At 34.8% G+C, this 13,258-nt stretch overlaps 1 protein-coding gene across 3 annotated transcripts in view; it reads right to left on the bottom strand.

Annotated features, from left to right (window-relative positions):
* Positions 1–13,258, bottom strand: part of VPS13A (vacuolar protein sorting 13 homolog A) — a 259,530-nt gene that overhangs the window by 209,101 nt on the left and 37,171 nt on the right. For all 3 annotated transcript variants that reach the window (XM_036854831.1, XM_036854832.1, XM_036854830.1), the window contains exons 8-16: positions 12,559–12,618; positions 12,265–12,345; positions 9,441–9,498; positions 5,592–5,719; positions 5,291–5,397; positions 3,367–3,538; positions 1,721–1,783; positions 1,109–1,238; positions 176–270 (exon numbers count right to left, since the gene is read on the bottom strand). In XM_036854831.1, the coding sequence (XP_036710726.1) occupies positions 176–270; positions 1,109–1,238; positions 1,721–1,783; positions 3,367–3,538; positions 5,291–5,397; positions 5,592–5,719; positions 9,441–9,498; positions 12,265–12,345; positions 12,559–12,618 (894 nt within the window). The remainder of the gene's footprint in view (positions 1–175; positions 271–1,108; positions 1,239–1,720; positions 1,784–3,366; positions 3,539–5,290; positions 5,398–5,591; positions 5,720–9,440; positions 9,499–12,264; positions 12,346–12,558; positions 12,619–13,258) is intronic.

Raw genomic sequence — 13,258 nt, 5'->3', positions numbered from 1 at the left:
AACACTAAAAAGTAGGGGACAATTTTTATCCCTACCTTGGAAACTAAAATAAATGCAATATTTATAGACTCAAAGAAAGATCACAGAACAACTCAGTAACATATATTTATGAAAGGATTAAAAATAGGCATATCTATCACTAAATGCTCAGGTATAAGGCAAGAAAACATTTTACTGTTTTTGGCAAGGTTGGATCAACTGCTGTTTCACTATAGCCAATTGCTTCATATAGTAAAGTTTTTTCTTCAGGTGTCAACATTTCTTCAAGACCTAAAAATCATAAAGAAGTGTTTTATGTTCTTAACTGGTAACAAGATAAAACCGACCCAAAATTTAGCTGCTTTTAATAAATTAAATGCAAATTTTACTCTCTTTTTATAATACTTTTAAGAAATTATATTCACTGAATGCTAGGATGGCATTGCCAATTTTAGAAGGTTTATTCTCCCAAAATATAAATTGCTAAATACGTAAATTTAGCAATATAAATTTCTAAATATTTGTATTAAGCACACAAAATAGATACCTGTATTAGGCACTTAATGGCATTGTGCTAAGCAACATGCTTAGCGTACAAAGTAGGTAATATTAATATCATTTCTCCACATTTTATTACAGATGATGAAATTGAGGTTTAGAGAGCTTAAATAATTTGCCAGGGCCACACTGCTAATAAACGATAGATCTAGAATGTAAACTTAAGCCCCTAAGCCTCCATGGTCTTAAGCATTTTGTTGGGAAGCAAAAATCTTTCCAACAAATAATTTCGATAAAAATTCACAGTGGTTTATACCCTTTTGGAATTTTTATTTTATCTATGACTGTGCTATATGCACTTACTAAATCCTCTAGACATAATGCTATTTTGCAAGCATTATTAAGATTTTAAAAATTTATTTTATTTGATTTTTATTTAACACATATATTTACAATATTTAATAGTAATTTTACTGATAATAAGAATTATATATCATATGTATATATACTTAAAATGCCTATTTTAATGAAAGAGAAAATTTCCTGCAAAACTTAATTTCACACCTGATGGTTAGCTACACTACCACAGCCTGATGATAAACTGCACTACTATAAAATGAAATGGACATACTTCCAGGTTTAAGATCTGGTTGTTGTTTAGTACGTGATTCTGACCAAGTCCACAGCCAGCTAAACCATCCTTTATTATCCTCTGACTCTTGTGCTCCTTCTCTGAAAATCCTGTATCCAGCTTTCTTTACCTAAAATGAATAAATTTACAAATAAATGACAAATTATCCTTTATTTAGTAATCTAAAGAAACAGGATATTTCTAAAACTTATCTACTTTAGTGAATAAGTATAAACAATAATCATACTGACAATAAAACATAGTAACCACAACATTGGCCAAACATCAGAATTTAGGATTACCAGGTACTTAGCACCACTGTCTTATAAGCAATGGTAATGGGGGAAAAAAATTGGCTTTCACCTTCATATGAACTCTCAGTATTTGATAAGCCCAATTAGTTAGAAAGAATTTTTTTCCCATAGAACCTGTCTGGTTTAAATACATGTGGCAAAACAGTGCATCAAATTTTCTTATAATATAAATAAGCAAATTTGAACCCTTTTTAGGAAATAGTATATTACAGCACAATACCAATAACATCACAACATCTATCAAATCTGTATAAATTCTAGATTTATTTTTACTAATTGAAAGACAATCCGGAATTACCTCAACTTCTGCCTGTTGTCTTGCTATAGTTATATTAAATACATCCAAAGTCTTTTCCAACTCCTAAAAATATAAATAAAGTGTTTACATAAATAACTTTATATAAATAATTTTCATATATTCTCTATCAAATTGCTGTACTAAAGAAGAGATAGGAAGCAGAAAACAGGTCACCCATCAACATAATATTCCTGTTAAATTCTGAAAAGCAATGCTTGTATATACGTCAGCTTGGAAATTAGTAATGATGGAACAACTTTCTGAACAAAGAAATCATACATGTCATGCATGTAAGAGTTAGAATACTACAAGATATACAGGCACGCATTAGAAGATAATATACATGCACTGTTTAAAATGACTTTTATTTGGGCTTTAACTACAGTTAAGGGTAAACACATCAGTGTCACTTTCAACTAAAAATACAATTTTAAGTCCTTCATATTACATGCACATTTCATACGTCATCATTAAGATACATCAAGTAGATCTAGATACACATAAAACTTGTTTTTAAATTTTATACTTTTCCAAGTATTTCAGTATAGCTACTGAAATAAACTGAGATAAGCTCAATCTTTCATCATATCTATACATTATTTCCATGATTACTTTTGAGAGCTTCATGCTCAAACCACTTTTAGTCCCAAAGAGAAACAGTGATGACCAACCATTACCTGGAAAACTTTACTCAGGGTTCTGCAGTCCAATAGACTTAGAGGGTTACGGTTAAGATCCAAAACTAGGTAAGGAAATCTGTAACCACCAAAGCAGAAACCCAAGCATTCATAATAGCCTAGGTCTTCAGAAAGTCTTCTACTTCAAAATAAAAATAAAACTCAATCTTAGGGAGTTTTTTGGAAATTGGCCTGGATTCATAACGGTTCCATTAGTTTTGAGAGACTAACTCTTCTTAGACTCCCTAAGCTGTACTTCATCCATCTGTAAAACAGTCCCGTCTAGAATATACCGTAATGCTAAAAGATTAAGACTAATATTTAGAGAACTCAGGAGACGGCTAATTAAGTGTAAAGTTGCTGGTGAAGACCAGAAATGCCACAAGGATTAAGAGGAAAAAAAGCACTGTTTGAGCAAAAAATTCAGGAAAGTTCATACAAGAGATGGGACTTAAGCAAAACTTGAGGAATGAGTAAAACTGAGATAGAGATGAAGAAAGGCAGATGGAATGCATGAGCAGACTTGGCTATAAGTATAAGCATATACATATAGAAGACAGGACATTTATTTGATTAATGCACAGTTAGATGGTAACATAGGGAAATATGGAGTGGTGACATAATATAAGGCTTTGAAACCAACACAGAGAAGACTGGAATCAATGGAGCAAATATTTTCTAGGCTTTTGAGGTTTGTAAATGTCATAATAATGTGAGGCTTCAAGTTACTATTTGCATAAACCCAAATCTCTCCAGATTGAGGAGAATCTCAAATTCCAAATGCACACAGGAAAACTTCACCAGGGTTTGTAACATCCAACTGAAGTTAAGGAGTATGAAAAAGTCTAGTAAGTAAAAGAGACAGAGAATGATCAGTACAAATTAGAACAGGTAAGTAGGGAGTGTTAGTCACTAAAGACTGAGGAGTTAAGTAGTACAAAATATTTAACAAATTTTTTAAATGCTAACCTCCAAAGAGTTGAGAAGTTCACCAGACGGCTTCTTACTTGTTAGCTTTCTTTTATACAGTTCTTTATATTGCTTCATTTTTTGCCTGTGTTCTCTTATATGCTTCCATGACCACATCCGTAAGTGGGGCTGAACATTTACTTCAAGAATACCACGTATAGCATAAACCCACCTAGTTAAAAAATAAAAACAAAAACCCTACACTTAAAAACACCCTCAAACCAGCAGTATAAAATATAACTGATATTGCTTCTACTCTAACAGCATACATAATACAGAGACTATGAAAATGGTATATTATCTGGGCACTTGCTTCTTCCCAGCCCTATTAGTAATTAATAATACACTATTTAGGGGCTTCCCTGGTGGCGCAGTGGTTGAGAGTCTGCCTGCCAATGCAGGCGACACGGGTTTGAGCCCTGGTCTGGGAAGATCCCACATGCCGCGGAGCGGCTGGGCCCGTCAGCCACAATTACTGAGCTTGCGCGTCTGGAGCCTGTGCTCCGCAACAAGAGAGGCCGCGATAGTGAGAGGCCCGCGCACCGCGATGAAGAGTGGCCCCCGCTTTCCACAACTAGAGAAAGCCCTCGCACAGAAACGAAGACCCAACACAGCCATAAATAAATTAATTAATTAATTTAAAAAAAAATAATAATAATACACTATTTAGTCTTATCTCTTTCCTAAATGAAAATAATCAAAATCACTGAATTTTGTTACAATAAATATAGTTCTACAGAAAACCTATTAAAGTATTAATTGGCAACTAGCAGTTCAGCCACCTGAATAGTAATGAAAGTAGTCAACTGAAAGAGTAATTGCAACTTCTAGAAACTAGGCAAGAGCTTAATAACTGGAAAAATAAGACTTTTGAATCTTAAAAAGGGGTTGCACTTCATAGACTACCTTTCAGGTTTATAATAGGTTTAATATGTCTGATACCAAAGTTTGAAAACTAAAAAAAAGACATGGTTAGAAAACAAACTGGGATATGGTTTCTTAATAATTCCAAAAATACAGTAAATGAATGGAATGCTAGTATTTCCAGTTGTAAATTCATTATAAAGAATCCTTTAACTCAGTTTTACTCATGTAATAAGCAAAAGCCACTACAAGTGTTTCAAGACAAATATTACATTATAGTTTCTATCAGCCCTTAAAGAGTATCTTAAAAAGTCAAGAAATTCACTTTTATACCATATTTTTTTAAATCTTAAAAAACTTAGATTGAGCAATTCCACTGGGTATTTACCTGAAGAAAATGAAAACACTAATTCAAAAAGATACATGCACCCCCACGTTCACTGCAGCATTATTTACAAGAGCCAAGATATGGAAACAACCAAGTGCCCACTGATGGATGAATGGATCAAGAAAATGTGTGTATATATATACAAACAATGAAATGTTATTCAACCATAAAAGGAATAAAATCTTGCCATTTGTGACAACATGAATGGCTACTGAGGGCATTATGCTAAGTGAAATAAGTCAGACAGAGAAAAAGAAAGACAAATACTGTATGATCTCACTTATATATTGAATTTAAAAAAATGAGCTCATAGATCCCAAGAATAGACTGGTGGTAGCCAGAGGCAGTGGGTCGGGGATGGGCAAAATGGGTGAAGGGGATCCAAAAAACTTCCAGTTATAAAATAAATAAGTCATGGGGATATAATGTACAGCATGGCAACGACAGTTAATAATACTGTATGGCATATTTGAAAGTTGCTAAGAGAATAGATCTTATAAGTTCTTATAACAAAAAATATAGTTTTGTTAACTATGCATGATATTGGATGTTAACTAGACTTATTGTGGTGATCATTTTGCAATATATACCAATATCGAATCATTATGTCGTACGCCTGAAACTAATATATGTCGATTGTACTTCAATTTGAAAAAATTTAAGGCATATTACCATTCTTTGGCATGGTAGTGGAGAGGTACATCAGGTTTGAATTTCCTGTATGGTAGATTTTGCGTCATCACATCAACCGATTCAAGAAGTTCCATAAGACTGAAATACTGAAGAATGAAAAAAATTAAAGTTCTTAAATGTTTCAGATTTTTTAATTGTCAAAGATAAAAGTTAAATTATTGACTTTTTAAAGGAAATGTTATCATACACCATTATGAGTTTTTGAAAAACATTTAAAATCTTAGCTCTCCTTTCATCAAACTATAACTCACAATTTAAAATTTCATTTAAAAAAAATCACCTGTGGTTTATTAAATTCAATTGTTATGTCATGTAACTCAACATCCAGGCTTATTTTGGGGGCAGAAAAGTCAAAATCCAATCCGCGATTCATCTGAAGTTTGGCATTAGCAGATATGGGGCGAAATACTGGAAAATAACACAGATTTTTAAAAATTAAATTGAGTTTTTTTCAAGAGTCTCAAAGTGCTAAAGGAATCAAGTTGAAAATGCTGATTTTCATTTCTTATATACCCTTTCTACAGCTCCCAGATTTCCATACTGCTATGACTTGATCATATGAACTGTCACTTAAGTGTTGAAGAGTCTTTCATATTTTTCCTATCTATAATTCATATTGTCTTTTATGAGTACAGTAAAAGCTAACTGAACTCCCCCTCAAAACAAAATAACCCTTACAAGCAGGAACACTCTCTAAAAGGCAAAACAGTCCAGTAAGACAATTTTAATAAAAGTATAGTTTTAAGGAATGAATATACATTAGAAATGCTAAGGGGAAAAATATTTTATTTAGCCACTGACTTTCATTATATAATTATAATCCCTGAATTTCGGGTCAGTGTCTCTGTATCCATCTGTCCCCACTTTTAACTTGAAAAAGGAGAGGAGATAAGATGAGAGTTTATCCAAGATAACCTTCTTGGCTCAACCCATAATCTAGGATTTCTCTCAACTCTTTGCATTTAGTGCCAAAAAGAATAAGAATAATGCAGAGGGAGACCAGTAATAGCAGAATCTAGAAAGAGATCAACCACTAAATTATAAGCTAATTTGTATACAAAGATAATATATTCCTCTTGTTTTAATCATCCCTGAGGCATAGCACTAATTTCAAAAATACTTTAAATTTGAATAGAACAAGAAGGTATTCATCAATAGGGGACCAGTTAAATTCATTATTCTATACAACAGAATACTATACAGTTAAAAATGAGAAAAATGTATATGTACATAAATGGAAGGATATTGAAAGAGAAAGTTTAGAAAGTATATGTATAAAGCAATAATACCAGTATTTGAAAAGTAAAATTATTCCTCTCCTCCAGCTTTAACTCTTGTTAAACAAGACTATACCACCCACTATACCCTCCTTGGTTACAATAATTTATCCATCCCTGGGCTTCACCCTCTCCCATCTCTCTCAGATTTTAGCTCCTGGCAACTCTAATTTCTGGATTATTTCAATATACAAATGATCGTTCCAATACCATAGCCGCTCAGTTCCCTGGACTCTTCCCCCCTCACCTCATCCACTAGACCTTATCATACCGATATCCTCAACCTCTCAATAAACTCAGGCTCAAGCATCCAACTCTCCTACCACCACCACCTATCTCTCTAGTAATCCAATACCAAACCTCAAGTCTTAAGGGAACTACCATTCATTGATCCTCTATCTTTGCTCTCTTTCACTTCTGCTTCATGTCCTCAGCTCTCTCCCTACCTTGTTGACAGTTATTTCAGTCATTCCCTTGCATTCACCCTTTAACTCCTTTGCCCTTCTCACTTTGTCAGTACTTACTAGGCAAAACTCGAATTCTAAATAAAGCCACTCTATTTACTCCATACCTCTATTCACTCCACATCAATACCTAAGCAGCTGTATGTGGTTGGGAAAAAACAAAATCACACTGATTGGTCTCACGTTAATGTCATAAATCTCAAGTAGGTACTTAATGTTGTTGACTAATCACACAACATTCTTTTAGTCCAGGGATAGGCCAAACCTATACCATAGCCTGTTTCTGTATAGCAAGTGAGCTAGGAATGATTTTTATACTTTTAAAGGGTTGTTTAAAAGAAACAGAAAAATATGTGACAGAGACTATACATGACCTATAAAATGTAAAATGTTTGTTTACTACATGGCCCTTTGCAAAAAGAAAATTAGCCAACCCCTACTCTGACCCAGTGGTTCTCAAACTGTAGTATTCATCAGAATCACTAGGACAGCTTGTTAAAAATAGATTGCTAAGCTTCACTCTCAGAGGTTCTCATTCAGTATGTCTGGGATGGGCCCTGGAATTTATATTTCTAACATGTTTCCAAGTGATACTGATGTTGCTAGTCTAAACCGCACTTTGATAATACTGTTCTCATCAATTCACTCTCTCATTCCCCTACATGGCTGTCTCATAGCCCCTCCTCCCTCTGAAAACCTCTAATTCCTCAGGTAGTTTAAAAAAAAAAAAAGAGTTCAGAAGAAAAAAAATCCCATTAACTCCAACCACCATATTTACTTGTTCACCCAACACTAAGACAGACTTTCTTTCTTTCCTTCCTTCCTTCCTTCCTTTCTTTCTTTCTGGCTGTGTTGGGTCTTCGTAGCTGCATGCAGGCTTTAGTTGCAGCGAGCCAGCGGCTACTCTGCGTTGCAACGCGTGGGCTTCTTATTGTGGTAGCTTCTCTTGTTGCGGAGCACGGGCTCTAGGCGCACGGGCTCAGCAGTTGTGGCCCGCGGGCTCTAGAGCGCAGGCTCAGTAGTTGTGGCACATGGGCTTAGTTGCTCTGCGGAATGTGGGATCCTCCCAGACCAGGGCTCAAACCCGTGTCCCCTGCATTGGCAGGCAGATTCCTAACCACTGCGCCACCAGGGAAGTCCCGGACTTCTCTCCTATAACTGTAATCTACCTTATAAACAAACTGACCATGCTCCTACCTGTGGCAAAGCACTCCACTTGTACACTAGATTCTACCCCCTTTCACCCATGTCAATACAGAAATAATCCCTTCTCTCTTATTTTTCATGTTCTATGGATCACTCCAATCTTAGCCTATAAACAAGCTGCTATCTCTCCCATTAAACAAAAAAACAAAACCAAAAAGAAATCCTTCATTCATCCTTCCCCCTCCAGCAAGTGTGCCAGTTATCAACTGATTGCCCATAACCTCCAGATCACCCTTCCCTGACTGCTCTAAAACCTAGATTTGGGTCCTTTAAATATTTTTTCTTTACCAGCTAGCATAATGTTAATCTTTATCAGCAGAGGACACGGGAGAGATACTGCAGGAGCAAGGAGTTATGCTTCCTGGTTCTAATGTGCTCATTCAGCAGACTCCTGCAATGCCATGGTTCTCCAACATTCAGCTCCTAAAGAAAATGGCTTCTCCAGTGTCCAGGTCCTCCAGCACAACAGATTTCTTCAGCATCAGACTCCTGCAGTACATGGCAGCTTGCACCATCCAACAGCCAGCAAATTCTCTCAGTACACTGCTAAGGCAGTTTAAGAGTGGAGTGCCTTCTGGAGACAACTCTCCATGAGGCTCCCTAAAGGGTCTGTTTCCCTAAAGTTCCTGAATGCGAATTTATAGGTTTAACTGGCAGGGCACCACAGACTTTCCTGCCTCCTAGTGACCCATGGCCACGCCCTTTCCAACAAGTTCTAGATCTCAGTGCTGAGGGAGGTAGACCCTCTTCTTTGGACACTCCACCTAAGTCCTAGGGTAAGGGCTGTTCCTTCTATCTACTATTCTTATATTCTTTAGAGTTCTCTTTACTTTTTATTAGCCAATCCCTTGTTACTCTAATCCCCTGGTATATTTAGTAATTCTTCATAAATACTTTCCCTGCTCAAATTACTATGTGGTTTCTCTTTCTTCATCAGACTCTGACTGGAACAGCCAGAAATAACAGTAGGGTAAAGGAGAAATAAGTCAAACTTGAAGTGACAGATTTGAGAATCGTCAACACAAATGATACAGAAAAGTGTTTTGCTTCTGCATATATATTATAAATATATTTAATTTTGTGGGAAAATTAATATGAAATATCACAGTGACATCAACAATATTCATTTAAAATTTATACTGATTACTTTAATTGTACATTTATTTTATGAAATGTACTTACCAAAATCATAACCTTCTGGAATAATACTTTCATCAGCAATACCATTCCTCAGGCTGTCCTATTAAAAGACAAATGGATTTTATTTATATTCATGCCAATATACCTTTATTCTACAAAATCCTATTATATGCAAAAGAAAAATGCCTAAAAGCAATTTAAAAAATAACTCAAACTTAGCAGAACTTAGCTAAGAAAATATTAAAATGGTTAGACACTATCTCATTAAACTACTATTATATAAGAATGCTCTAGAAAGTTTTAGGATATGTGTGTTTATATACATGTGTACAAGCACATACACAAAATTTGACAAAATTCAACATCTATTTATGAAAAAAACTCTCAACAAAGTGGATACAGAGGTAACGTATCTCAACATAATGAAGGCCATAGATGACAAGCCCACAGCTATCATCATACTCAAGAGTGAAAAGCTGAAAGCTTCTCCTCTAATATCGGGAACAAGACAAAGAGGCCCACTTTCACCACTTTTATTCAACACAGTATTAGAAGTCCTAGCCAGAGAAATTAGGTAAGAAAAATAAAGGCATACAAATTGGAAAGGAAGAAGTAAAACTGTCACTATTTGCAGATGACATAATAATATAAATAGAAAACCCTAAAGACTCCGCCAAAAACTGTTAAAACTAATACTAAATGAATTAAATAAAGTTGCAGGATATAAAAATCAATATATGGAAAACTGAGGTGTTTCTATACACTAATAACAAACTATCAGAAAGAGAAATTAAGAAAAAAATTCCATTTACAATTGCATCAAAATGTAACAATAAATTTCACCATGGTGAAAGACTTGTACCCTGAAAATGATAAGGCACTGAGGAAAGAAAATGAAAAGGACACTAACTGATGGAAAGACATTCCATGCTCATGGATTTGAATAATATTGTTAAAATGTCCATATTACCCAAAGCAATCTACAGATTCAATGCAATCACCATCAAAATACCAATTGCATTTTTCACAGAAATAGAAAAAACAATACTAAAATTTGTATGGAACCACAAAGGAACCCGAATAGCCAAAGCAATCTTGAGAAAGAAGAACAAAGCTGGAGGCATCATCCTCCCTGATTTCTAACTATATTACAAAGCTTTAGTAATCAAAACAATATGGTACTGGCATAAAAACAGATACAGATCAACAGAATAGAAGAGACAACCCAGAAATCCCATGCATATATGGTCAGTTAATTTATAACAAAGAGCCAAGAATATACAATGGGGAAAGGACAGTCTCTTCAAAAAATGGTGCTGGGAAAACTTGACAGCCATATGCAAAAGAATGAAATTGCACTACTATCTTACATGATAAATGAAAATAACTCAAAATGGATTAAAGACTTGAACATAAGACCTGAAACCATAAAAATCCCTAGAAGAAAACAGGTGGTAATTTCCTTGACATCAGTTTTGGTGATGATTTTTTGGATTGGACAACAAAAACAAAGGCAACAAAAGCAAAAATAAACAAATATGACTACACCAAATTAAAGGCTTCTGCACAGCAAAGGAAACCACCAATTACATGAAAAGGGAACCTTATGAATGAAAGAAAATATATGCAAATCATATACCTGATAAGGGGTTAATATCTGAAATATATAATGAACCCATATAACTCAAAATCAAAAAAATAAACAATCCAATTAAAAAATGGGCAGAATACCTGAAAAGACATTTTTCAAAGAAGAAATACAGATGGCTAACAGGTACATTAAAAGATGCTCAACAACACTAATCATTAGAGAAATGCAAATCAAAACCACAAAGAGATACCACCTCAAACTTGTTAGAATGGCTATTTTCAAAAAGACAAAAAATAACAAATGTTGGTGAGCATGTGAAGAAAAGAGAACCCTTCTGCTCTGTTGGTGGGATGCAAATTGGTGCAGACACCATGGAAAACAATATAGCAGAGCCTCAAAAAATTAAAACAGAACTACCATATGATCTAACAGTTCCACTTCTGAGTATTTTCCTGAAGAAAACAAAAGCACTAACTTGAAAACATATCTGTACCATGTTCACTGCAGCATTATTTATAATAGCCAAGATACGGAAACAACCTAAATGTCCTCCAAAAGGTGAATGAAGAAAATGTTTTACACACACACACACACACACACAATGGAATATCACTCAGCCATAAAAAAGAATGAAATTGTGTCATTTGTGACAACACAAATGGACCATGAAATAGCTCAGAGAAAAACAAATACTGTATTATCTCACTTCATGTGGAATTTAGGAAAAAAAGACAAACTCATAGATACAAACTCATAGACTGGTGGTTGCCATGGGGGGGAGTGGGGATGGGCAAAATTGATGAAGGGAGTCAAAAGGTCCAAACTTCCAGTTATAAAATAATTATTATGTCATGCAGATGTAATGTACAACATGGCGACTGTAGTTAATAATACTGTATTGCATATCTGAAAGTTGCTAAGGGTAAATCTTAAAAGTTCTCATCACAAGAAAAAAAACTGTGTAACTATGTATGGTGATGGATGTTAACTAGACTTACTGTGGTGATCATTTTGCAATATATACAAATATCAAAACATTATGTTGCATACATGTAACTAATAAATGTTGCATGTCAATTATATAAAAAAAGGCATGTGTTTATATGTTTCTGTACATATATTCACCTATTTCTGTAAATTCTGCTAATGGATTTTGCCTAAGGAAAAAAAGGACAACTGACTACAGTATGTCAGATAAATGACAATGAATAAAACCTTATGCAAAATATGATACAAACAAAAGTGTATATGCATATATCAAAAAAACTTACTCACCAATGATTCATCATAATTACCAAGATAAAACATCTGAGACTTCACATTCCAATAGGCAAAAAGGTTATCCAATAGGATTAACTGAAAATAAATCAATTTTATTACAAGCCTCATTTTCATCGAAGATTCTTTAACATATGCTTTTTTCAGAATCTCAAATAATTGGTCATATAACAATTAAGCAAGTAAACACAATTCACAAAAATCCTTATCTATATATTATCATTTGCCTTCCTAATTAAAAGTATGTTTTGTCAAGCCCATGGGTTGACAAAACGTATTTGTTTATTTTACCTTACGAAATAGTTTCTCAGTTTCATCATGTAAACATGGAATCCAGTATTGATCAGTTGTCTAAAAAGGAAAATAAAAAGCAGTAAAAAACTGTCACTTGCATGTGAAATGGCAGAGTGATAAATAGAATCTATCATGCCCTAGACCAAGTTTCCATTAAAATGTCCTTGAAAACATAACATTCAGGGGCTTCCCTGGTGGCGCAGTGGTTAAGAATCCGCCTGACAATGCAGGGGACACAGGTTCGAGCCCTGGTCTGGGAAGATCCCACATGCTGCAGAGCAACTAAGCCCACACACCACAACTACTGAGCCTGTGCTCTAGAGCCCACGAGCCGCAACTACTGAGCCCATGTGCCACAACTACTAAAGCCCATGTGCCTAGAGCCCGTGCTCCACAACAAGAGAAGCCACCGCAGTGAGAAGCCCACGCACCACAAAGAAGAGTAGCTCCCGCTCGCCGCAGCTAGAGAAAAAAAAACCCGCAGGCAGCAACGAAGACCCAATTCAGCCAAAAATAAAATAAATACATTTTTTAAAATAATAATAATAAACATTCAGTCAAAGAATATTAACTGAATATTCTGCATTCAAGGATCTCATTGCTTGATGGAAAAGCAAACTAGTAAACAAATTACAAACAGGTAAGTGCCATTATGGAGGTTAAATACACAGTACTCTGGGAGAACATGGTGGGAGCC

This window comes from Balaenoptera musculus, chromosome 6, assembly GCF_009873245.2.
Source record: "Balaenoptera musculus isolate JJ_BM4_2016_0621 chromosome 6, mBalMus1.pri.v3, whole genome shotgun sequence".
In the NCBI taxonomy this organism is placed as follows: Eukaryota; Metazoa; Chordata; class Mammalia; order Artiodactyla; family Balaenopteridae; genus Balaenoptera; species Balaenoptera musculus.
Note: the sequence above shows the minus strand (reverse complement) of the source record. Positions and strands in the feature narration are given on the sequence as shown.